The 25,707-nt window shown below is 29.9% G+C and overlaps 1 protein-coding gene across 3 annotated transcripts; it reads left to right on the plus strand.

Moving 5' to 3' along the window:
* The first annotated feature begins 10,035 nt into the window (after window positions 1-10,035).
* LOC114736686 (probable phytol kinase 1, chloroplastic) lies at window positions 10,036-13,973 on the plus strand. Of its 3 annotated transcripts, XM_028924553.1 has the most exons (7): window positions 10,036-10,565; window positions 10,781-10,848; window positions 11,088-11,219; window positions 11,327-11,442; window positions 12,419-12,533; window positions 13,155-13,200; window positions 13,316-13,973. In XM_028924553.1, the coding sequence occupies exons 1-7, from the start codon at window positions 10,251-10,253 to the stop codon at window positions 13,439-13,441; spliced, it is 918 nt and encodes a 305-aa protein (XP_028780386.1). In that variant the 5' UTR covers window positions 10,036-10,250; the 3' UTR covers window positions 13,442-13,973. The 3 variants fall into 3 exon arrangements, with proteins under 3 accessions (XP_028780386.1, XP_028780385.1, XP_028780387.1); XM_028924552.1 differs by lacking the exon at window positions 13,155-13,200; XM_028924554.1 differs by lacking the exons at window positions 13,155-13,200; window positions 13,316-13,973 and adding an exon at window positions 12,628-12,746.
* The last annotated feature ends 11,734 nt before the right edge of the window (window positions 13,974-25,707 follow it).

Here is a 25,707-nt window from a genome sequence, read left to right on the forward strand (position 1 = left end):
GTATTTTCATAATCCTATTTTTAAAGCAAGAAATTGTGCCTGCTTTAACAAGAAGTCAAAAAAAAAAAAGGTTTACTGAAGAATAAATTATAAGTAAAATTATATATTTATGTAATAATTTCATAAGATTAAAAATTAGGAGAAAAAACAATTTTTCTCTCTTTTTCTCAATAAATAAATCTAGAGAATTATTCATGGACAAAAAAGGATATTAACTCTGTGTCATAACATGTTTTACAAAGTATTCCTCTGATCCTTAATATAAGAGCTATTTAACTAATTTGATTAGATTAAAAAGTTAGGTAAGTTAGTTAATTATAAAAAATATGACATGTTTTTTCTAAAATACTATAATCATCTTTTTTAATATCCTCCCTCCCTGTTCTGCTTGATTATAATTGATAGAGTATCTATAGAAGTAATTTAAAAAAAATTGATAAATATGATAAATATATCTTATATTTAAGACCAAAATTCAAACTCAACAATTAGTACCTAAATAACGAACCGAACGAGTATAAATTAAGGAATTAAGGAACTCATTAAATAATTTATATTTTTTCAAATAAATTAAATATACTTTTCTAAAATTTAAGGTTCCTAATATTTTTAAATAAATGCTTGTATCAAAAAAATATTTTAACATAAATATCATTTGATTACTAATGGATGCATTAATAAGAGACAAAAACAAAAGACTAAGTATTTGATACTTGCTTAATTTTTGCAAAAATGACACATATATACTATGAATTAGAGTTTTTATGACCAGTACTGGTATAAAATAGAGAAAATATTTAAAAGATTACTTTTTCAATTCTTTTTATAAGAGACAAATAAATAATTTATCACAGTTAAAATTATTTGAAATCAATAAATACTTCTATATTATGAATATAAATTTCCTTCTACAATGACAACCAAACAGTGGCTTTTGATAATTAATTTCATTCATAAATTATATTTTCAATAATAAGAGTGAAAAAAATTTAATAAGTGATCAAAGATGCTGTTTCCTGCAGATATACAGGACCAGACCAACTAGAGCAATTCTCTTACGGAAATGGTCAGTGCTTAACAAGAAAAGCCTGACATAACTATTAATGGGACCCATAAACCAACATGATTTTTTTTTTATATATTAGATAAATTAAAACAGCTATTATTCCATTATTAATTAATCAATCATTGGGTTACAATTACATAGGAGGGAAACAGTACAACTCTGGAATATTCGCTCCAGATTCTCCGCCCAGCGCAGGCGAGGCTTTGCCGCCAATGCTATGAAATTATCATTCTTTTGCTTTTAAAATTTTAGAATAAATAACTTGTAACATCCCTTGTATTTTTTCCCTTCTAATTTTATTTTTAGTTTTCTTTCTTTTTTTCCTTTATTTTGTCCCTCTCAGTCCAAGATAAGTTTCCACATATTATTTGCATCGGTGCTCGTTGACTTTTTGGCCGGACATAAAATATTAGGAATTAAAGTGGTCTCAATTATAAATTTGGGTGACTTGTTTTTTTTTTTTTAACAAATATGCTGATGTTGATGCCTGTAACTTGGTTAAATATATTACTTAATTTCTTTTGAAAACTCTTTTGATGCCCCTTTCAAATCGGAAAGTTGGGTTGATGACTAAGAAGCAAACAATATATCATACTACTTCCACTTCTTAATATAAGATAATATTCCTCTTGTCTTAAATATATAAGACATCTTTTATAGTGTAATTTACACTACAAAAGAGGTCTTATATTTAGAACAGGAGAAGTATATATGTAAGAGGGCCCAGCCCGCCAGTCCGTCAAAGAAGGCTGGCTTGGGTTGGCAATATGCCAGCCCGCATCGTTTTGAACCCGCTTCGCCCCGGGCTGGCCCCCCTTTTTTTTAAAAAAAAAATTTCATATAATTCTTAATATAGTGAAAATATTTTGACCCTCAAATTCCACATGAACAATTAGACATTGCTTCTTTCATATCATTGCATAAGTAATTAAACACTTTATATATTTGTGATTCTGTGTGTAGTTATACGAAGATCATCGTCCATCTTTTATTTTTTATTTATTTGTTGCGTCACTATAAAAGCTTTATAAAATTAAATAAACATGCAATACTTGTACATTTATACATAAAATATCTAATTAATTAATTTGGATAAGAAAACTAAATTACTTTGAATAAGAAAACTAGTTAAATTAATTATTTATAAAAAATATATTAGTTTTGAAAAACATCTTCTTAAATTATAAATTAATCTTCATTTTATTTTATTATAACTCACTACTCAAATTTAAGATTCGAAGTCTAATTTTAACATTTCAAATTAAGTTCAACCTATATTAATAATAACAGTTTTTATTTTTTAAAAAAGGAATATTGAGGCGGGCTGGCGGGCCGACGGGCTTGGGCTAGTATTTCAAAGTGCAGGCTACTTCAACCCGCACTGTTTTGGGCCCGCACCATCGCGGGCTGGCCCGTATCCGTACCGCCAGCCTGCATTACCACCTCTATTATATGTATCCGAGGGATCACATTGATAAATTGACAAAATTTAATAAGGCAATCAATCCAACTAAATAATTCAGAATGGATTCCAAGTTGCAACTTTTTTATTCAAAAAATTATGAAGTACTTAAAAAATTTTATTTTTAGGAGACAGATAATTAGTTTCATAGATATCGTCAAGCCTCATAGAATCTGGAGCAAATATTCCAGAGTTGCATTGTTTCTCCTTAATCCAAACAAATAATTGCCCATTATGAATAAGTATTGATCGTAACAAAGCACAATCCAATACTTCTAAGATTTTGCATTCAATTTTTGTTAACGTCATTGCAAAAGACAATATATAATTAGAATGATCAATTTACATTACTAGCTAGGATGATTCTTCTCGTACATGGGGCAAAAAAAATTAAAAATAGAAAAGGATCCACACGAAGCTAGGAATAGTTGAGGGCATTAGATATTGCTTGCTTTTTGTCACCCTCTAAGTTTTTAAAAGGAAGCTGTATATATGCTTCCATTCAAAAAGACAGGTTACAAATATGTAACAATTAGAACAAGCAACTAAACTAGATCTCTCATCATTTACCCACCTCAATTATTAGTAAGGTGGTATATGATCAAAGAACCACAAAATATCAGAGCCAATCCGTAATCGTAAGCTAGCTAAAGAGTTAATTAGAATTATCTGCGTGTACCCAAAGTCTAATGAAATTGGACACCCCCTACTGAGGAGTTTACTAGTATACTACCTACATGCCTTAATATAAGATCAGAGCTAGTTGAGGATTGGATTTGATCTCAAATATAAGATCTCAATTTACTATATCTTTCAAATTTATAGTTTTTTTTTCCAAAATATTCCTACTGGTTGTAAAAGATCCTCATAAAAGATAGTTCTAATAGACATGATTAAAGAGGGTAATTTAGAGAAGTCACCACGTATTTGGTATGAATAACCAACTTAACTAATTTTATTAATATATCCAAATTAGTTATCTAACTCTTGGTGTATGGTTTATTTGATTCCATCCTGTGATAGTTCACTTGGCTCTCATATATAACCTCCTCTCCTAATTATGGGACCAAGTTCAAATATTCTAGGAAGACATCTTTCATTTATGGCGTCACTAGATTGCACATTGTTGCCTGCAGCAAATTAAAAAGAACCCATCAATCGCTTGGAAAGAATTATACAGCTATATTGGTATATGTGAGCTAGACAAGGGATTTATTTTTAATTCTAAATATAAGACATCAATCAATTCTGTTTCTCAAAATTTATAATTTTTTACCCAAACTATTCCTATTAATTGCACATGATTAAATAGAGTAATTGAATTAGGAAAACCAAAACACATTTATTATAATTAATTAATTAATTAATACTGAGATTGGGTGCGCGCCTGCCCGCCTGTGTGTTTCTTCTCAAGAAAACCAATATTACTTATCTATTTGCGGATTTAATCACCAATTTGAACTCAGAGCCAAGATTGATCTGAGGAAAGAATGAAAAATGTTGCAGGGCGGCAGAAGTTTCTGCATACAGATTATTCATAACAACAACAGAACATATGCATACGGTCATCACAAACAGAAGATAGCCACCCATCATAGAGTAGCAGGCAATTAATAAATTATGGCAATGTCCAGGTCTGGAGAAGCCTTGGGAATAGTGAGCAAATATTGAACCATGGAATCATGAGTTTGGATTCTGGTGGAATTGTCCTATTGTGTGAAAAGATTATGGATGTTCATCTTCTTCAAAACTCTGCCAGATCTAACCACATAATGAAGCATCACATATTCACTGGGACTCCCTTTAAAGCCCTTCATCGATATCTCCACAACCTCCACGCTTATTCTCATATCAAACACTTGTAATAATTCGTTTGATCTACCCAGAATCTTCTTGCATCTATACTCGATAATAATGGTCCTTCGTCATCGTATCCTATATATCCATCATACACACGATCATATACATACTCATGCACATATATACCTAATATTGTGTGTGTGTTTAGAGAGAGAGAGAGACTGACTTGAAAGATTGGTGCAGCAGAGGCCAAGAGAAGAGTGAGAGTGTGGAGGGAAGGGCAACTCTCAGTGAGGAAAGAGATGCCCCAAAACCGAGTGGTAAGCAAAGAAGGGTTCATTATCAAATGCTTTATGTTGAGATCAAGGTACTAAAAGTCGGACCGGTCATTGAACCGGTTGAAGTAGTGGGTGAAGGGTCAATAAGTCAAACCGGAAATAAATAAAATAACATAAATTAATTAAAATGTCTAAGAATATTTATATTTTACTTATAAGAAATCATATTTAATTCTTAAATGAAGTGTTTATGAATAAAAATACATCTCCCATTATATTTCTTTTCTTATTTCCTAAGAGGTGTTTGGGTAACTCCAAAAGCACTTCTCATAAGCATTTTTTGCAAATCGAGACAAACTCTTCCACATATTTACTTCGTATACCATAAAATCATTTTTTTTTTGTTCCTACCCAAACACTACTCACTTTCCTTCACCACGTGATCCCTAAATTCTTCGTCATTTTATTTTTTTCCCCACACTACTACAAAAAAGAGCTTTTACGATACTAATTTATGGCGGTTATCAGAAAAAAAACACTGTAACAAATATGACGATGGTATTTCTGTAATTATAAGCATACTTTTAACAGCGGTTTTTTAAATAACCGCCGTAAAAAGTCTATCAGAATTTTAAAATCCTTCACGCTATAGTTTTCACTTTTCAGAGTTAGAACTCATAGTCCCCTATTACTGTCTTCACTTGATTTTCTCCCTCCTCCTATCTTTGTCGGTGTTTATCATTTGCTTCTATCATCTCCACCATGTTCTTCCATCACCGCCGCTGTCACTGTCGCTGTTGCCGTTGCCATCGCCTCATCCTCTTAATTCTTATTTGTGAGTTTTTCACCTCCATTCTTTCTGTGAATTTCATAGTTTTTGTGGTTTGATATGATTATTTTTTTGGTTAAAAATATGATGTTTAATCTAAGTCTGAAGAGATCTGATTTTTATTAAATATGAGTATTTGATTTTACTAGATCTGAGTCTTTGATTTTATCTTTATTAAATCTCAGTGGCTTCGATCTGGTGGTTGAAGCTGAAGCTAAATGGTGCTATTATGGCGAGAAAAAATCTACGCTTGCTCCATCAGAATACTTTCTACTGTTAAGAGATTATTGATGAATTGATTTTCAAACCCCTTTTTTTGAGGCTTTGTTCTCCTGTTCCCTAATCAACAGGGTGAAACGTAAAATCAAAAAAAAAAAATTCATAGCGGTTATTTATATAACTGCTGTGAAAAGTCATTTACTACGGCGGTTTTTAAACTGCCGTGAAATCCTCTACATTGGCATGGACGTCACTCTCAAAGCCGCTGTAAAAAGCTCATTTTAACTGTTGTTAAATGTTTTTTTTGTAGTAGTGCCACCTTTCGATCCTCTTTATCTCTCTCGGGTGGGATATGCATTATGACTTGTTAGTTGTCACTGGTTTTTTTTTTCACTTTCTTCAACGTGGCTCAGAGTTGTCCTTTAGGTGTTAGTTTATATTTCCAATTCCAAACCTCCCCCTTCCTCCTTGCCTTTTACCATTACACAAGTTGCAAGGGTTGAGTTATGAAGTTTCAGAGCACTGTTCATGGCTTCTCCTGGTATAGATCTCGTCGGCTCTCATTGAAGCATCAATCGTGATGATCTAATGAGTGGGAAGGGAAGAGAAGTTCAATGTGGAAGAGAAACTTAGGTGAATGGTGAGTAGAGTCGATGTCTGGATCATTTTTGTCAGGATTATGTCAAGTTTGAAAAATAAACCGGTGACTCGCCTAACCCAACGAGTTACTCAGATTGATCGCGAGTTATTCCGAGTCAAGTTGAGTCACACTAGTTTGAAGTGTTTTTGGTTTTAGGGATGAACCGGGCCAGACAAGTGGCTGATTCACCAGTTTCAAGCCTAAACTGGCCGATCCGGTTCGGTTTTAAATATATTGGTTGAGATATACATGGAGACAAATTGGTTCTTGTCCTAGAGGAATTGCCTTTCCATTCATCAAACAAATGCACCAAGAAAGTGAGTAATAGAGATTCCAATTATTGGATTTTTGGGCTTGGATCCGCTCTTGACGGGCTAGATTACTTGATTGGATATTAAGATAATATTCCAATCAAATATGCAAGCAAGATTATGACATTTTGACTTGGTCAAACATTTTGAGTCAAATCCAATCAGTTATGATATAAGTTAAATTAATTTATATTGTACAGATTAAATATATACTAGAGATGTACTCCTCTGATCCTTAATATAAAACTTATTTGACTAATTTGATTAGATTAAAAAAGTTAAATAAGTTAGTTAGTTATAAGAAATATGACATGTTTTTTCTAAAACACCATAATTATCTTTCTTAATATCCCCCCACTCCTCACTTACTTGATTATGATTGAGAGAATATCCCCATACCACAGGAATACTTTAAGAAAAATTAATAAATATAAAAAATAGGTCTTATATTTAGGATCAAAACTAACTTAACAATTAGGTCCTATATTAAGTATAGGAGGAGTGTATATTTAGAATTAATTAAAGTTGATTCTGGATTTAAATTCAAATTCACAATCTTATCAATTAAGAGATATTTGAACTTTCGAATTCAAATTTGAACTGGTAGACTAAGTGGATATTTTGTCTTCCCAAAATATCCTTGACCAAAGCTATAAATAGATGCCTCCATCCATCAATTCAACTCACCACAATAGTTGAGTTTTCCTACTCTCTCCTTTCTCTATAATATTTTATCATGTGGTGTTCTGCTGTGCCATTCAGGTTTAGACTCTAGTAGTCTAAACTCTATGTAAGCATCAATAAATCAACTTGTAGAGTTTTGGAAGAATAACTCGGATATGAATATGAATCCGACCCTATAGGCATTATTTTTCTTTATATTTAATATTTCTAACACTAATAAACTCTTATAATTTGACCCACCAAGTCATATATTACGCCTATTTGGAATTCTTATAAATATCACCATGATAGCTAAAAGGTTATAAGAGTGGTTTCTTATTTATCAGAGTTTGAGAGATGCTTGTTTGGAAAATCTCCTTTTATGGAGCTGGCGACAAAAGCTCTTCAAATATATATGTGTGTGAGCGCACACGCTTACTCTATGAAGTGCAAAATCATTTAAAATGAGCTAATCCAAATACCGTTATTTATTAATTTTAAACCACTACATACCATAGTGTACATGTGAAAGCAATATATATAAAGTAACCAGATTGCATTTAATTACTATTTTATGTCTTTAATATAAGAAATAGTTGACTAATTTGAGTAAATTAAAAAAATTTATTAAGTTAGTTATTTGTAACAAATAAGTGGTCTTTTTTAAAATACTTTTGCTAATCAAGTGTATTGACTAGAACTACCATTTGATAGAATATTTAACATATGCAACTACTACAAGGACTACTTTGAAAAAAAATGAATAAATATGAAAAGCAAAATGATTAAGGTCTTATATTTAGAATTTAAATTAAAAGTCAAACAAGTTCTTATATTAAGAATCGAAGGTAGTCGGATATAATTAAGTATATATATATAGCCTAGAATTAGGAATTAAAATATGACTATTGATTATTGAATCCAATATTAATTAACTAGATATATGCACATATGTGGTATGGAAAACATAAATCTATATCTATGCTGGATGAGTGCAGTGTGTGTGTGTGTGTGTTACTTGCGTATATACTCAAATAAACACACATATAAACTATTTCCTAAGATATATGTACATATACACACAAAAAATACAAACTTTATGTACGGTTTTTTAACTGTTCGAAATAAAATTATTCAATTGGAATGTATAACATTGTCTTTTTCAAACAATACATAGGATATACCAATATTTACCTTTAAAAATTATATACTATATATATTTATTAAAAACCTTATGACAAACGTTAATCACCTAGTCGTGTTATAACTCAATTCATACAATCATAAAAATTAAAAAAAATGATTAAGAAATTTTTTTTGGACAACCATTATGCGCAACATGCATTAATACTCTCTTTAAAAGTTTTGGTTTATTTGGAATTTTTTAAACAAAATGTTGAATGCAGTTTATTCAATCTTTGGCAATAGTTGTGATGGTTTTGAAGAAAAGGAGAGGAACAAGATTTTATAGGGTGTGACACAATTAATAAGATAACAGATTATTTCTTTTCGAATATATACGTCCAAATTTAATATTTGAATCTTAGAAGAAGTGTTTACATTATAAATATTTCCTTTTTTGTACAAAAAATGGTTTTGAACTTTGTACGTGTGTGTTGGCACTATGTTTCATCCTTGAAATCTTAACAAAAAAAGAAATGGCTTTTTAATTTTGTTTTTTTCTGAGTCTATTTTTTTCTGGGCCTCAGCTATCACTTTATCCCAAAATATTAACAAATAAAGCATAACTTAGCCCAACGACGTTCTGAACGCCTAGAGTCCACAGTCTTTTCAATGCTATTACTAGCATTATCCCTATATGATTTAACTTTTTTTTTTAATGTAAAAACCATCTAAACAATTTTCAATATAAAAGGAATTTGTGTTATAAAAATAAGTTGATGCATAAATTTGTTCTGAAAATTTTCATCTAAAAAACTAGAAAATTTTGCTTTAAAAATTAAAAATCACAACAATATTATTTTTTTTGGCTAAAAACATTAATCATTAATATTTTAATTTTTTATTTTATTAATAAAATTTTTACTGAGAGTGACATCTTTTTGGGAGAATTATCAAGAGATTCTAAATAAAAAATTTAATTATAAAAAAGTTCTAATAATAAACTATCAATCTAAACCTGTTATTATTTTTCACATTAAAACTTATCATTGCTTAAGTAAATAATTTAAAGTAATTAAATTTTTTTTGAGATTTTATTGTAATTTTTTTACCTTATTTTTTAGGGAGAATTACAATGAAGTTCTAAACAAGAAAAACAATTAAAAAATAAATTTTAGAGATTGTCATTTTTACTATAAGATTTGTCATTATAAACTGTTGACATTGTTATTGAGACTTTTTAGTAATTATTTTTTTTTATAAGTAAGACTTGACTGTAATTTTTCTTATTTTTTACCAAATTTAGCTTCTACTTTTAGGATCAACCCAGGAGAGGTACTTGTATGATTTGATATCCGCAGTTATGTACTTACCATTCAGGTACTGTCTCTTTCCGTATCCAAGCATAGTTGTGTGGCCTTTAAATGTCAGAGTACCGAAACTTGTTGGCGCCCGAATGCTATCACAGTGAAATTTCAGAGGGAAAACCCATAAAACCCTCATTGACGCACTGCGACTTCCTGAAATTCTCCCCAATTCGGCTGACGGCTATCAGATCATTTCTCCTTCTCTCTCCCCTCCGTTACTGCTCCCAGTTTTAGAATCCCAAAGCTACTACAATGGTGTAGACATAACAAGCTCCAAAGTTTAGGTTTTTCACTTTTGTCATCCACGCGCAGGGGCCATGCTAATCCGATAAAACTTTACTTTTGTAATATTGGTTGATGATGATTGCTTTTTCTTGGCTTAACAGCCTCTAATTCTTTGATTTCTTTTCGTGCATTTCATAATTCATACCCACATATCGTCATTGTAACAGAACAAAACAGAACACCTCCTTGTCCTCTTCCTTACGTTGTAATGTCCCTCCTGTCTATCTCCTCATTTCCTCGGTTCCTCGCATTCTCCAGCGGCCGCCGCCGTGAATCTACTTCTACCACCTGTCTGGTTCCTCCCCTCCGATGGAACCGTTGCCTCAGTTTGCCGCAGGCAGGGCGTGTCGGCTTTCTGGGTTCTGCTACGGAACCAGCTGTTGTTAGATTTATTCCGCGTGGTCTCGGCGCCGTCGCAGAGGATCTGCTTCATGATGCCGGAGCTACGGTGGCGGTTCTCGTCGGAGGATACGCTCTCGTGTTCGCTTTTAATGACTTGACGCGGCGGGAGGTTCTTCAACAGGTATCTGGCAGTCTGGCTCTCAACCTGACTTGCATGCATGAGATGAATCTTGATAAATCACTTCTCGATTCCCCCCCCCCCCCCGGTTTCGGTTCTAAACGCTATAGGGATTTTATAACTGGCTGGGGCATGGGGCATTTTTATTGCACTGTTCTCTTGACTCGGTGTCGGTGGCTTATTTATTGACCTTTAGTATTGATTCTAATTGATGTCAGAACCTGAGCAGAAAACTGGTTCATATGCTCTCTGGATTGCTCTTTGTAGCTTCCTGGCCGATTTTCAGGTATCCGACATCTCTCTGTTAGAAAATTCCTCATTTATAAGCACTTTTCACTCGCAATGCTTTCTCAACTTTGAAATGTGGGTAGGGGGTACCATTTGAAGTGTCAGATATAATGTATGTATGGCTTCTGATCGAACTGCTTCTTGGTGCTTCATACATTTTCATTTTCACTGGAATGTGGTTTTGAGATTTTGACTCTGCAAAGACTGGTTTGTTTGAATGGCTAAATCCAAAGATAGCAACTCTATAGGGGCTCGCTACTTTGCTGCCTTTGTTCCTCTGGTGAATTGCTTCAGGCTTGTGGTGAATGGTCTGTCATTGACGTCTGATGAAGGATTGATTAAGTCCGTGACCAGAGAAGGACAGCCACGGTAATTTTCTGAACCGTTATTTGTCATTGCGTATTATTCAGCCGTGATGTAATGTTGATTAAAGTATTGAACTGGAATTGAACTCTTGATTATTTATATGCCTGCAGGGAATTGCTGAGGGGTCCCCTGTATTATGTTTTGATGCTGATGTTATGTTCTCTTATCTTTTGGCGAAATTCCCCTGTCGGGGTTGTCTCCTTGGCAATGATGTGCGGAGGAGATGGTGATAATCCTGCTCTTTTTTCATTTTTTTCGGAGCTCAACCTCTCATGTTTTACCCTTTTCATCAGAAGACGCACATCTCGCATTATTTTTTTGATAAAGCACGATCATCTCACATTATATTTCCATCCTTACCTTTGGCAGAAAATTAGATATGAAGGACCTCTTTGACCATAAGTGGACAAAAATGCTCGTCATAAGAAACCTAAAACCCATAAGTATGGTTATTAGCCAATATGCAACTCTTTAATCATCATTCCCTCCCCTTGAGTTTGTCATCGGACATGAACTGCAGAAGTGGGATTCGTACCTGTATTCAAGTGCTAATTTCAAACTTTTCGAGAGTGTTTACATATTAGACCAAAAGCCTTTACTATTAATCATTGTTCGTACACCTATTTTTTATCAACCCATCTCCATGACTTTGTAGTGCCACTTGGGTGAACCCAAATTGTGGGTCTTTACTTGCTTATGTTGTAATAATTTTAGAAGTCCTCTCTTGCTTTGATAAGTCTAGGTGGCAAATGAAAGTCTAGGTTGCAACTTTCATAGGCTATAACTTGTGCATGCAAACTATACCAGAGTTAGAAAGCAAGATAGTAAGAAATTTAAATCATGGTAGTCATGATTTTAAAAATGCTCTGTGATTCCAGAGTCTAGGTGGTAATTTTTTGGGGAAAAAATAGTTGGGAGTATTTTTCTCCATTTATGACAGATTCAGGTCCTGTGATCTTTCTAATTCATTTGAGTTTTATAAGACCTGTTCATTGTACATGCTTCACAAAGTTATGGTCCTTGGATGTAATTACCCTTTTTGTAATTTGATCAATGAATTAAGGCATGAGTCTTGAGCGTCAAATGCTTAAGTCTTTTTGTGAGGTCAAACTATTTATAGAATTGTCCCTTAAATCCTAAATTGGCTCTTGCTTTTCTTTTCTCTCTGTTTCTAATGGGCGTTATAACTGGATGATTTTCAGGTATAGCTGATATTATTGGCAGAAGATTTGGATCTGTGAAGATTCCTTACAACAAGAACAAGAGTCTGGCTGGTAGCATATCCATGCTTGCTTTTGGATCATTCATTTCAATTGGGTAAGTCCAAGTTTCCATCTTTAACCACTTCTTCACTGACCTGTAGTCAATTCTCTTTTTAAGACCTGTACTCAATTCTCTCTCCCTCGTATAGCTAGCTAGCTGTATCAACTAATGAAATGGACAAACATGTGCAACATGGAAGATATTCTGTTGGTAGACGTTTTAGATGCACATAATGGGCGAACTTCTTCAGTGGACTGGATAAAGATATGTATACATGTATGTATATATAATCATGTCAAATGTCTATATAGATCCTCTCCGGTGGTGCAGACGATTGAAGAGGATCCAGTCAGTCTAAATAGGTCTTTTTTGTGAGGATACAAAAGTGAATATAAAAGATAAAAAATGTCTGTGAAGTTAAAATTTTTAACCAAGAAACGTTATACCTTAAAAATCTCAGCTATACATGGGAAAAAAAAACACCTTAAAAATATGTTGACAGATTAGATTCTGTCTGATTGTCTTTTATCATACACATTTTTAGTAATAATCACTTTTGACATGCCCTTTGATAATGGACTTTATCCTTCTACTTTTGTTGCCTAAGATGTTTTTATGGATAATATTCTAATTGGCTTTGCAAAGAGCTAATAAAAACTCGCTAGAATGTTATGGCATTTTGGTGATTTCACATCTGGGTTTTACTAACATACTCATTTTGGTAAGTTTACATAGGCTCAGGTTCTTTGTACAATCAATAGGTGCTAAAAATGAATGCAAGAATATTTCAATTCTGAGGTAGATTTTGACATACTGGTGCATCTATGTATGTGTAGGATGCTGTACTACTATTCAGTGTTGGGATATATGCAGTTGGATTGGGGACGCACAGTGCAGAATGTAGCTTTGGTTTCTTTGGTGGCAACAGTGGTGGAATCCCTTCCTATTTCAGAGGTTATTGATGACAACATCTCTGTTCCTATTGCAACCATGGCTGTGGCTTCTTTCACCTTTTATGCATAGATTTTCAACTTCAAATCCCTTGAAGTATCTCAGGATATGAAATCAAGACAGGCTAGCTGAGCTCCACTTGCACAAGACTCAAACATGCAGGTAGGGGTGGAATGGGACCCACTCCTTTCCTTTTTCCTCTTTGCTACAACTTTAGAGAATCTGGGCTCCTGCTTCTAAATGCCTATTACTACATATTAGCCCCATCTCCATCAAATAGTAAATGGATCAGTTGAACAGACAAAGCAAGTGTTCCAAACAGTAGAATCTTCGTTGAGCTGGAAAGTGAGTGGTTTTAGTAGAAAGGTATAGCCGTGTAGGTCCATCTGGTGACATCTGAACAGATTACTACCCCAAAATTTAATATGGAAGCACATTAGACAATTTTAAGTTGATCCCTCACTAATATATCTGGTTATATTCATGTATTTATGATCATGATTAGTGATGTGATTTAGAATAAACTACACTTTCATCTAATGAGATACTTAAATTACATATATTTTTATGATAAAAAATATACACATTTTCTCTGAAGCTAGAAAATGTTATAATAATTAAAAAAAATTATAATACAACTCTTTTATGAAACTGTAATTTAAAAAAAATATTTTTTGACAATATTTATATTTATGGTATTTATTTTCACGGGAGAAATATAGATCAATCTAAAATTTTATTATGAAAAATATTTTCAAGAGTTAAGGTATAAGTTTGTCCTGAAAATTTTTACTTAAAAGTGTGAGGTACTCTGGAAGTCTTTTTTATGCAGATTTGTTCCAAAAATCTAAACTTGCAGCGATATAGGCCCTAATTGATGTGTCAAATATAATCTGTGTTAAATGAAGTTGGAGTTCCACAGACAGTCAGCAATGGTAATTGTGAACTAAGTTGACAGCAATTAAACCAAATTTAGTTAAATAGATTGAGGATCGTTTTTTCAGTTAATTCTTTCATCTAAATTTTAATCAATTTTTTGTAATTTTTCAATTAGTTTAATAGTTTTCTCAGTTATAAATATTAAATTTTATAGTCAAAATACGTTGAACCTTTTTTGTTAAAAAAAAAACAAAGAGGAAATTCTAATCCTGTCCAAACAATAGGCGTCATGACCACGCTTAAGCTTAACACTGTACATCTAACCTAAGCCCATGAATCTTAACCCAAAGTCTGATCATGGAACCCACAGGATTTAATGTTAGGTGACCCATTACTTCACGCCTAGCAAACAAAAGCAATTTTTTAATTTATAAATTAAAGAAAAAAAAAAAACAAAGTTAAGATCTTATTTATAAATTAAAGAAATAAGTTTTTTCAATTTATAAGTCACACATCAATTTTTTCATTAATGTAAAATTTTTATTATTATTGTGCTTTTTAAAGTGTATATAACTAAGGATAGAATTAAGAAATTATTAAATTTTAAGATATAAAATAGTTAATGAGATTTAAGGTTTTTATTGATTCTTATAAATAAAATTAAAAGTATTAATCTAGTTTGTAGGATAGATGGAATATATTTTTTTCCTTATGTTTAATGAACCAATTTTAAAGACCACAAATTTATGATGGGTTTTCCAACTTTTAATTACTTTCTTATGATCCATTCCTTTCTAAGCCCAAGAGGAATTTTCTTTGTTGGGGGATCTAGTATCAACACCCACATTTAAAGATCAATATATCAACCAAACAATAAATAAAAATAATCATCAATGGATATATGCTTGAACCTGAATTCTCCAAATTAAAAAGTTATTTGACATAAATTAAAAATGAGGAAAATATATGTAAAATATATTCCATAGCTCACTCATTCGTTAATTTATTCCTTCTTATTTCAGAAACATTAAAACAGATAGAGTTAAAATTCGTATGTACCCAAATTATTCCATAGAAGATAAATACTTATTCTGTTTTTTTTTTTTGGGCATTTGAAGTGGATAAAGATCCAAGGAGAAGGTTGTTCACTCTCATAAAGGGCAAAAAGGTACTTTACTTCCTTATCTACTTTCACCTAATTATTCTTCCACGTCCTTGTCGTTAATTTATGCATGGTTCCAATTATCCAACAATCTCAAATCCCTTTTTCTCTCTTATTTAATGCTAGGAAAATTGGAGAAAAGTCATTCATTATTAATTATTCTAATTAAATTCTGTCTTAATAAACAAAAATAATAGTAGCTAGTAATAAAAACTACTATATCTCATTTCATCTAACAAGGATTAAATAGTAAATTTATGACAATCAAACCTGCATTAAAAAGAAGATTAGGAAAAAAATTCATTAAGAATTCTATAGAATATTTAATTAACTTTTTAATTTTCAGTTTTCAAGTAGAAATTAAGTTTTTCTTGATGATAATTTAATAAATCTTTCGTAAATTTATAAATTAATTTCTAATGATAGCAAAATCTTGTTCATGAACAATTTTTACCTTTCAAGTAAACAACCGAATCCAATGGATTAAATTACAAAAAAAATATAATGAATGATCAAATTAGCTTTCTAAGAAAAATAACAATCCCATAATAATCCCACGGGCCGGCTTTGAATATTCCAACTGATATAATTGGGAGGGAGGGATTGACATTGGGATTAAATAAATTAAACCACAAAAGCCTAATAAAAGAATGAAAAGGAATCATTGGGCCAACCAAGGATTTTGAAACCCTTTATATATAAATACAGTGTTTTGATTTGATTTTCTGTATTATTTTCTATCAAATCCAACTTTTGGAATAAAGACAGACTTATCAACTTTTCTCATCTCACCTTCGCTTCATTGTTCCCAGATCCAAATTCAGATTTTGATTTCTTCTTTTTTATTATTATTTATAGATTTTAGGGTTTTCAATTCTGATTTGAATTCAAGTGCATATCATCTTTTGAGGCTCATAAAATAATAAAATATACTTGTGTTTATCTGTCAAGCCGCCACCAAAATAAAATAATAAAACATTGGCCCAATAACTATTCAAATAGCTAGGGATATTTCCAAGTGCCAGCCACAAAAAATTATAAACAATTTTGCGTAGGAAGAAAAAAAAGCAGATCCAAGTTGGAATGTGGATAAATAATATTCATGTTCAAAAAAAACCAGAGAGAAAATGTCATGTCAAGTTAATTCCATGAATCTAGATGAAATTTGTTAGATTTCAAGATTCTCATTCTAAAACAGCTCTGGAAAAGTATCAAATCTACCGTCCAAATATACGTTAGAAGAATGCAGAATGAAGTCAAATAAAAATAGGAAAAAGAAAGAAAATAATTTTTTGCATCTTTAGATATAAATGGAAAATATTGGTAAAAAAAACCTTTATTTAAAAATTTTATTGGTCAGAAGCACCTGAATCGGTATATAATACACATCAGATCTTTCTCATCTATAATATTTCTAGTTTTGTCAATTTTCCCAGCAACATTATCATTTTTTTGCTTCTTCACATCTTTTATTTTAAGTATGGTTATTAGATATTTAAAAACGAGGTGGCATATTAGAATTTACTTAAAACAAAACAAAAAAAAGTATCTCTCAAATGTTTTGATTTCAATATTCTCATTAATTAATTAACCAGGGTTAAGGCTTTCAACAAAATCCACTCTCTCCATATGTCACTGGAGTGCTGGATTAGTATTCAAATTTAATAGCCTACGTAGTTAAATTATTAATTAAAAAAAATATACTACTCCGTCCTTTATTACAAGATCATTTTAACTAAATTATATGGTTTAAGAAAAAAGTTAAAATTAGTTAAAAGTAATTAATATGTAGCAAATGTAATTTTTTTTCCAAATACACCTTTATATGTAAATGGATAGATGTCAAAGAGTAATAGTGAGATAAATAAATAAAAAGAATGCATTAAATACATTAAACTATGGGTAAAATAGATAATAATGTATTAAATATACAGACAAACTCTAAAAAGATCTTATAAAAAAGATAAACCTATTCAAAAATTAGATATTATAATAAAAGGCGGAGGACACACGCACTAATCAACACCATAATGCCATATTCAAAAGTTAATTATTTGCAGAAACGACGCATTAATTACGTCCATATCTGTGTATATGAGAAACCCTAGGATTAATATTCCTTAATATTGGCCGTTACTGGTCTTCATACATATAAGAGCAAATTAATTAAATTAATTAATGAAATAATATAAAAGAAAAGGGTGAATCTTACCACATGTGAGTGTCAGTATTAATTAAATTAAATTAAATTAAAGAGTAAAGAGGAGGATGTGCCAAATGGATGCAAATGCAACTTCATCTTCTTCACGACCTTTCATAAATCTAAATCCACGCTCCCTCCTCTCTCCTATACAGTATATATTACTTTATTCACTAAAGCCTGCTTTGTACTTTGTTCTAATTAAATCTGCAACCAACCAATGTTTCTTAAACCAGATCGAACCTTTATGATTCTTGACAAATTTTGTGATTTTATTTCGCATTTTTTTATTGATTTTTCTTGAATTAATCTTATGAGATTCGAATAAGTTTGAGTACTATTTTTTTATTACTCCGTCCGTACCTTATTATAAGCAATATAGGACTTCATTACGCGGAAAAAAAGTTAGTTAAAGACAATAAATAGGTAAAAATTAGAAGTTCTTTCTTCAAAATACCCTTATTTATGAGGGGAGATCAGTATAAGAAAATTAGTATAATAAAGAGAATTATAAAAGAGAGAGAATGTGTGATGGAGAGAGATGATGATTTGGAACACAAGACAATAAATATATTAAATATTAAAATAAGTAATTAATGGGGTAAAATAGAAAATTTGTCATAAAAATTTAAGACAACTTGCAAATTTTGCTTATATTTAAAGATAAGAGTGGACTAGTAGTAGTTACTTATAAAAAGGGACGGAGGGAGTACAATGTTAGTTCAATGAATTTATAGGATGACTCTGCAATTGAATGATGTTATCTTCTTTAATATATATATATATATATATATATATATATATAATCTAAGTATGCATTATCAGCAATTAACTGCAGAGTCATCGATCATGTGAATATATTAAGCCAGCATTTTACATTAAATGAGACTGAGAATATTAAGATTAAGTGACTAAAAATAAAACTCAAGGAACTCGTAAACTAAATTTGATGTGAACTTAGAGGATTATAGCCTAAACTTATTATATTGGCATGTAATATAATGGACCCATAGTGGGTAAGAGTTAGTAAATGGGTATACGCATGTTAATTATTGTATAATAATTAAAAAAAACATTTAATTTCAAATATATGTGGTTTTCAAGAGGAGATATTTTAAAGTATTGTGTGGATGATGGGAGTAAGAAGACCAAGCAATGAGGTGAAATATAGAATAATGATTTGAGGAGAGAAAAAATCACAATAAGTAGCAAAAGAGAAACAAAAGTTGAGGGTAAGATAGGGTTGGAGGGTTAGGTCAACATTATTTGAGAATATATAATTGACTGTTAGCTCCCATATTGACAAAAAGATGGACCCATACATGTATGAATTCAATTAATCGCTCCACCAGTTGGTCAAATTCTCCATCATTATTCTTTTATATATATATATTTATATATTTATATGCATAAGTTTTCACATTGAACAAGTTTTTTTAAAAAAAAAACTTCAGCACAATTGGTTTAGTTGAAATAATTTCCAAAAGAATAATATCATCTTTAATTTCTGAATTGAATAGTATTTTTAGTGATCGAAACCAGGTTTCAGGGATCAAAATTATTAATTTTAAATTTCAAAGGCTAAAATCAAAATGAAGTTAGATTTAATGTCATGAATTAAAAAATGGTATTAAGTCTTTTTATAAAAATAAAATAATAATATATTAAAATTTTTGTGTTTTGATGATGACCTGATGTAGGGCTTAAAGTGAGTCCTACGAGGAATGATGAGAGAGCCAATTAAGAATGTTTGGTTTCATACTGGTGTGTGTGTTTTGTGCGTTTGTGTCTCTTTCGTAGTGACCACCATAACCACTACCTTTAAAGAGCTCATAAATTTCCATTAATCTTCCAAGTCAATGAGCCTTTCATCCCTATCTCTTTCTCCTTTTAAGCTGCGTTCCACCATCAAAAATTTTATTTTATTTTATTTTTTTTAGCTGACTAATACCCACACACTTCCTCCAGTAACAAAGGAAATGGTTAGGCAGTTTAGATTTTATTGGGATTTTTTTAAAAGAATCTTGTCTTTTTTAATGCTTTGAAAGTTGCTCATGTTATGATAAAGGGAGGTATATTTTAATACTCACGAACATTTTTAAGGAAAAGTCCGTAGCTATCTTTGCAAATTTGCCAAATGCTTTGCTCACTCCCCTCCTTAATAATCTATTAACTAATTATAGAACTTCCTAACTAATTAATCAAACTCCTCTAACCAATAACTTTTATTGAAAGAATTTTTGATATTTTATAAAAGATAACTAATCTTAACTAACTTCATTAATTTATATAAAGTTATTGTTGTTTTATTATTATATGCTTATAATAAATTGAAGGAAGTTATATATATATATATATATAATTAAAATATATGGTTAATATCATTTTTAATTTTTAAAATTTAATTTGATTTTGATTTTGATCCTTAAAGTTTGAAATCAGTGATTTTGGTTTTTAAAACCCTGTTTCAAAGACCAAAAACCTATTCCAAGAACCTAATATCTCTATGCATATGAAAATGAGATTAAATTTTAGGAATCAAGACTAAAATGAATTTAAATTTCAAAAACTGAAAATAATATTAACTCATATGAGCAAAAAATCACTACTCTGACCTTATTCCATACATGACACACCCACGCACACAGCCATCAATGCTAATCAATATAACAGTGGTTATGTAGTGCGTTAAAATGTTTAATTAACCAAAAAAATTAAGGTGAAATATTTAAGGATATACCAAAAATAAACTACGAGTATTTGTTAAGACTTGATCGGCCAATCCATAACCAGTTGGGTGATGAAGCGTGGATTAAATCAGGTATAACATTTTGAATAATTACCAATACAATTAATTATTACTTTCATCAGGTTTTATTTATATATAAGACCCTATCTATTGATTCTTAGTATAAGATCTAACATTTAATTAAAATTGCCCTGGCTCTTTCACTTTTAACTTAAATAACAGCTTTAATATGGTATTTTTTAACAAAGAGCAGCTTTAGTTTGATTAAAGGTGATGATTTGAAAGGTTAAAAATACTGTAATATAAAAAATAATTGGGACTAATTTTCTTAATTATAATAAAGTAATTGATAGAACCTTATGAAAAGAGGATAGAATGGAGTATTTATGAGATTCCACAGATGATAGTCAAAGAAAAGACGACAAATCTGAAACACTAACGTTAATTTCTCATTTTGATTGATATTAGCATTGTCCCAATGTCCCCCCCCCCCATTAAGCAATATCTCAAGTTGTGATTAATTATATCATATAATATGAGTGCACATATGTATATATATAACCACTGGTGCTTAAAATAAAAACTAGTTGACTAATTTGATTAGATTAAAAAAATTAGTTAAGTTAGTTATTTGTAATAAATAGGTGTTGTATTTTCTAAAATATCATTGCTAATCAAGAGTATTGACTAAAACTATCATTACACTATCTCCGGTCCTAAATATAAGAGTCAGTTGACTAATTTGAGTAGATTAAAAAAATAAGTTAAGTTAGTTATTTGTTATAAATAGGTGTTGTATTTCCTAAAATATCTTTACTAATTAAGTGTATTGGCTAAAACTATCATTATTAGAAGGATTCTTGGAACAAATGAATAAATATAAGAGACAAAGTAGATTGAGTTCTTATATTTAGGACCAAAATAAAAGTCAAACGAGGTTTTTATATAAAAACTGGAGGTAGTATGTTATAAGGACTACTTTAAAAAAATAGATAAATATGAGAGACAAATTAGATTGGGTTCTTATATTTAGGACCAAAATAAAAATCAAATGAGATCTTATATTAAGAACCGGAGGAAGTATATTATAAGGACTACTTTAAAAAAATAGACAAATATGAGAGACAGGGTGGATTGAGATCTTATATTTATGATTAAAATAAAACAAACTCTTATATTGAGGACCAGATGTAATATAATTATATACTTCAATCCCTCCATAATGACTTGTTTGAAGAAGGCTATATATATATATACTATATATACACATACCTCACATGCAAATTATCACCCAATAAAAAAGGAGCTCTCATATCTTGCTCTATGGGTGCGTGCTTATGTAATCCTTTTAAGCTGTTCCACCTAATGCTCTTCATTATAAGTTAATACACTTTTTTCTTTCAAGTGTGAAGCTAGCTAGTGCATGTAATAATCCTTCTGGGTCTCATATTATATATATATATATATATATATATAATCAAAACATATACCATTGGTTCATTTCATTTAAGATGCCTTTTTGGGTATGTTGTGCCCATATATTAATCAGATGATGATCTAATTAAAGAGAAAATTAGTACTCCTCTTGTCTTAGATATAAGATTTAATTAACAGCTTCATGAAAATTAAAAAAATTAGTTATTTGTTGTTATTATTACATAAACATTAGCGTAACTCTCCCTGACATTTTCTCTTTTTTCATGAGAGTATTGAATAATGGGAGAAAGAGAGTGCGAAGAAAATTGTGAAATTAATAAGAGCAATAAAAAAGCAAATTAAGGCCATTTATTTAGAACCGGAAGGAGTAATAGTTGGAAACTTTTGTCTGTAATAATTGAGTGTATTTCTTGAAAACAAACTCAAATTTTGACAAGATTAAAAAAAACACTTTCACATAATATTCTTGAAAAAAAAAGCTCGGTAAAATTTGGATTTTTTTTTGGGATCGATGCTCATTATATATCCAAATGAATGAACTCATCCTTACATTGTACAATTAATCTAAATATTACGATGACAATTATATGTTATATTAGTTTGGCTATGCATTTCTACAAATTAATTATTATTTTGTTCGTATATTACAATTTATAAGCAAGAAACGCGTACGTACGTATTCTAGCTAGTTTTTTTTTTTACAATAATTATATTCAATCCAAAATCCAAATAACCAAACTTAATTATTAAGTTTGATTTGCGTATTAAGATAATATAATTATATTTTATTATCAAACTTTGTTGGTATACATCAATAGTTTTTTTATTCGCGTATATATATGTAATTAATTAATGAGCAAGTGGCCAAAGTGTAAAGTTACGCGTCAGATTTAATTACTTTGTTTAATGAATAAAATTACTTTGGACTTTAGCACATAAAAAGTTAGGTTAATGATGCTTGTTCGTTCACCTGCAAACCCTAAAAAACAAAACTTGAGATTCTTAACCTAAATATTATAATTAACTAACCCATTAAGGTTGCCAGAAGACTCGAAACAGATGTAAGTATAATTTAATCCTTGTTACCTAATTACAATTATTAATTAATCATACAATAAAACATGATTAAAAATCAACCTATGCATCATACTTTAATTATCTTATAAACTTTCGTATAACGTTGGTCTACTGATGTCACTCTGTTTCACCAAAAAATTATTGTATAAACCGTTATTTTATGGGGAAAATTGCAGGAGATATTCAAAGTTTGAAAAGTTTTTTGTGTCTAGTAATGATCGTTAAAAATTATAATTAATTTCTAGATTTCAAATTGTTACCTCTTAAAACGTCACTATAAAACATGACAATTTTTTCTTTTATTTGTAGTAATACCAAATGAGAAAAAAAACACAATTTTTTTTTAATTTGTTTCCTTGCATGTGTTTCTTATCGATCTGGGAATAGATTTCAATTATTTATGAGATCTTCAAAGTGATCTTTTGAAGATCACCTAATTAATGATAAATTTAATGAAATAAACAAGAAATAATTCTACGTATACCCAATTAAACATTAGGGTTTGTTGAAAAATGAATTAAAAATTTATAAGAAGTTGGGATTTTCAAAATTATCCATTTAAATAATCCAGGCCTGTTTATTTTGTACTACTAATTTTGACCGTGAAGTTATAATTACCTCAAAAACCTAATATAATTTTGTTCATTCAAATACTTAATTGTTAAGAATCACAAATCAAATTAAAGATTTGGTCATTAATATTTTAAATGTATTCACGTTGAAGTTAAAGCAAACAACTGCCCAGGTTATTCCCTTGAAGAGAGAAATAAGAATATTATTTTATTAACAAGTTGGTATAAGTGATAGTAAAATAATGATAATAAATATTGGTTTACCCCTATTTTTCTTTTTTCTTCTTTTTTTTTTTTTTTTTAGGTGGGGGAAGAGTTTACCTCTGGATTACTGAGTGATGATAAATTGATAATTAATATATATATGTTATATTCAAAATATTATTATTGATTTCAGCAATACTATAATAATTAAAATGAAAATATCAATCTAATTGGATTACCATGTTATATATGAATTATCAAGGTGTTTATCTGATATGCCCCCATATCTTGGGCATTATTTTCTTTATTTTTATCTTCTTAAATCAACACTTTTGACCGTTACCAAAGATATCACAGTAAATAGTCATATATTCAAAACATTTCAATGATCGTTCAAATATAAATCTCAAAATTTCACCTTTTTATTTCAAAGAAAAAAAATTAAACCAATCAAATTAACCTTGGACACAGAGACGATATACAGGAGTAATTCTGATTAGTTAATTTATGGCTGATGATTATTGAATGAGCCAAATGGTCATGATCGTGTTTTTTAAGGTCAAATCACTTTTTGGATAGCAATAATTATATTATATAAGTCAGTGACTGATGATATAATCAAAGATTAATTGAGATTAAAAGGAAAAAAATGAAAGGCGACAAAGTGGGAGTGGGGAAACAATATAATCCAAAATTAATTTCACGGTCTGATTGAATTGAATTAAATTAATTAAATTATATCTCTCTAAAACAAACGACTCATTGACTCGGTTGTTGTTTTCAATGTCAAATTTTGGACTGCGTCTACGAAGCTTCTAGCTGCAACTCAAAACCTACGCATATTTGACCGTTAGCTTTAGGCCGTGTTTGGTTGCCCTGTTGTAAATCTATAACCAACTTTTTTTTTTGGGCTCAATTACATGTATACCCTTTCGTATGCTAAGTACAACTGAACAAGTTAGTTAAGAAGTTCGTTTTAATTCTAACCATAATATTCAATTCACTTTATCTCATCAATTGAGAATTAGTTTCCCTTGATTGCATATATTGAAATGGGGTTTTGATCAGTGAAAGAAGTTTGAAGGCTTCTAATAAATATGATTAAAACACAATATTTTAAATAAATCAGCACATATTTATTATAAATAACTAACTTAATTAAATTTATTAATTATTATAAATTTTTCCTCTATTACTATTTATAAAATAAAGAAAGAATTTTTTTAAAATCTTATTTATAAGTTGCACCATTAAATTTTTTTTACATAAATGTATTATTTTATTCTTTATTTACTATTGTGCAGATTTTTTTAATATCTATATATAAGGGTACAGTTGAAAATTGTTAAATTTGAAATAAAATTTAATATTTTTCTTAAGTTTAAAACATGCTATGAATAACTTATAAATATCACTAAAGGAGTTGCTTAGTTATTTACTCTTATACTTTATTTTTATAATTTTCTTAAAATAAAATTCATTGTTTATTAGTACTTTCGATCTTTAATATAAGCATTAATTGAATAATTTGAGTTGATTAAGAAAATTAATTAACTTAGTTATTTATTAAAAAATAAGTGTTATTTTTCTTAAAATACCCTTACTAATCATATATATTAATTATGAAACATTTAATATGTTCAAGTATTATAAGAATTGTACTGGAAAAAATAGATAAATATAAAAGACAAAGTAAATTGAGATCTTATATTTAGAAACTGTGAAACAAGCTCTTATATTAAAGAGGAGAGGTAATCCTATTAATTTTATGTCCAATTTTATTATGTCATGACGCTGGGTTAATAAATTATTGATGTAGATTAATTGGATAAACATCTTCAGCAAAAAAATAGATAACATGGAAAATTTTTTATATACACACACAGAGAAATTGATTGTTGAGTAATTAATCTATTATTTTGTAGAATAAATATTATGTTCTGATTTCTTTTTTTTAATAGTAAAGAATGTGCATGATCTTTGACACTTGTATTTTT

The sequence above is a fragment of the Neltuma alba genome, unplaced genomic scaffold (assembly GCF_004799145.2).
Source record: "Neltuma alba isolate B1F8T4 unplaced genomic scaffold, ASM479914v2 tig00013358_pilon, whole genome shotgun sequence".
Taxonomy (NCBI): Eukaryota; Viridiplantae; Streptophyta; class Magnoliopsida; order Fabales; family Fabaceae; genus Neltuma; species Neltuma alba.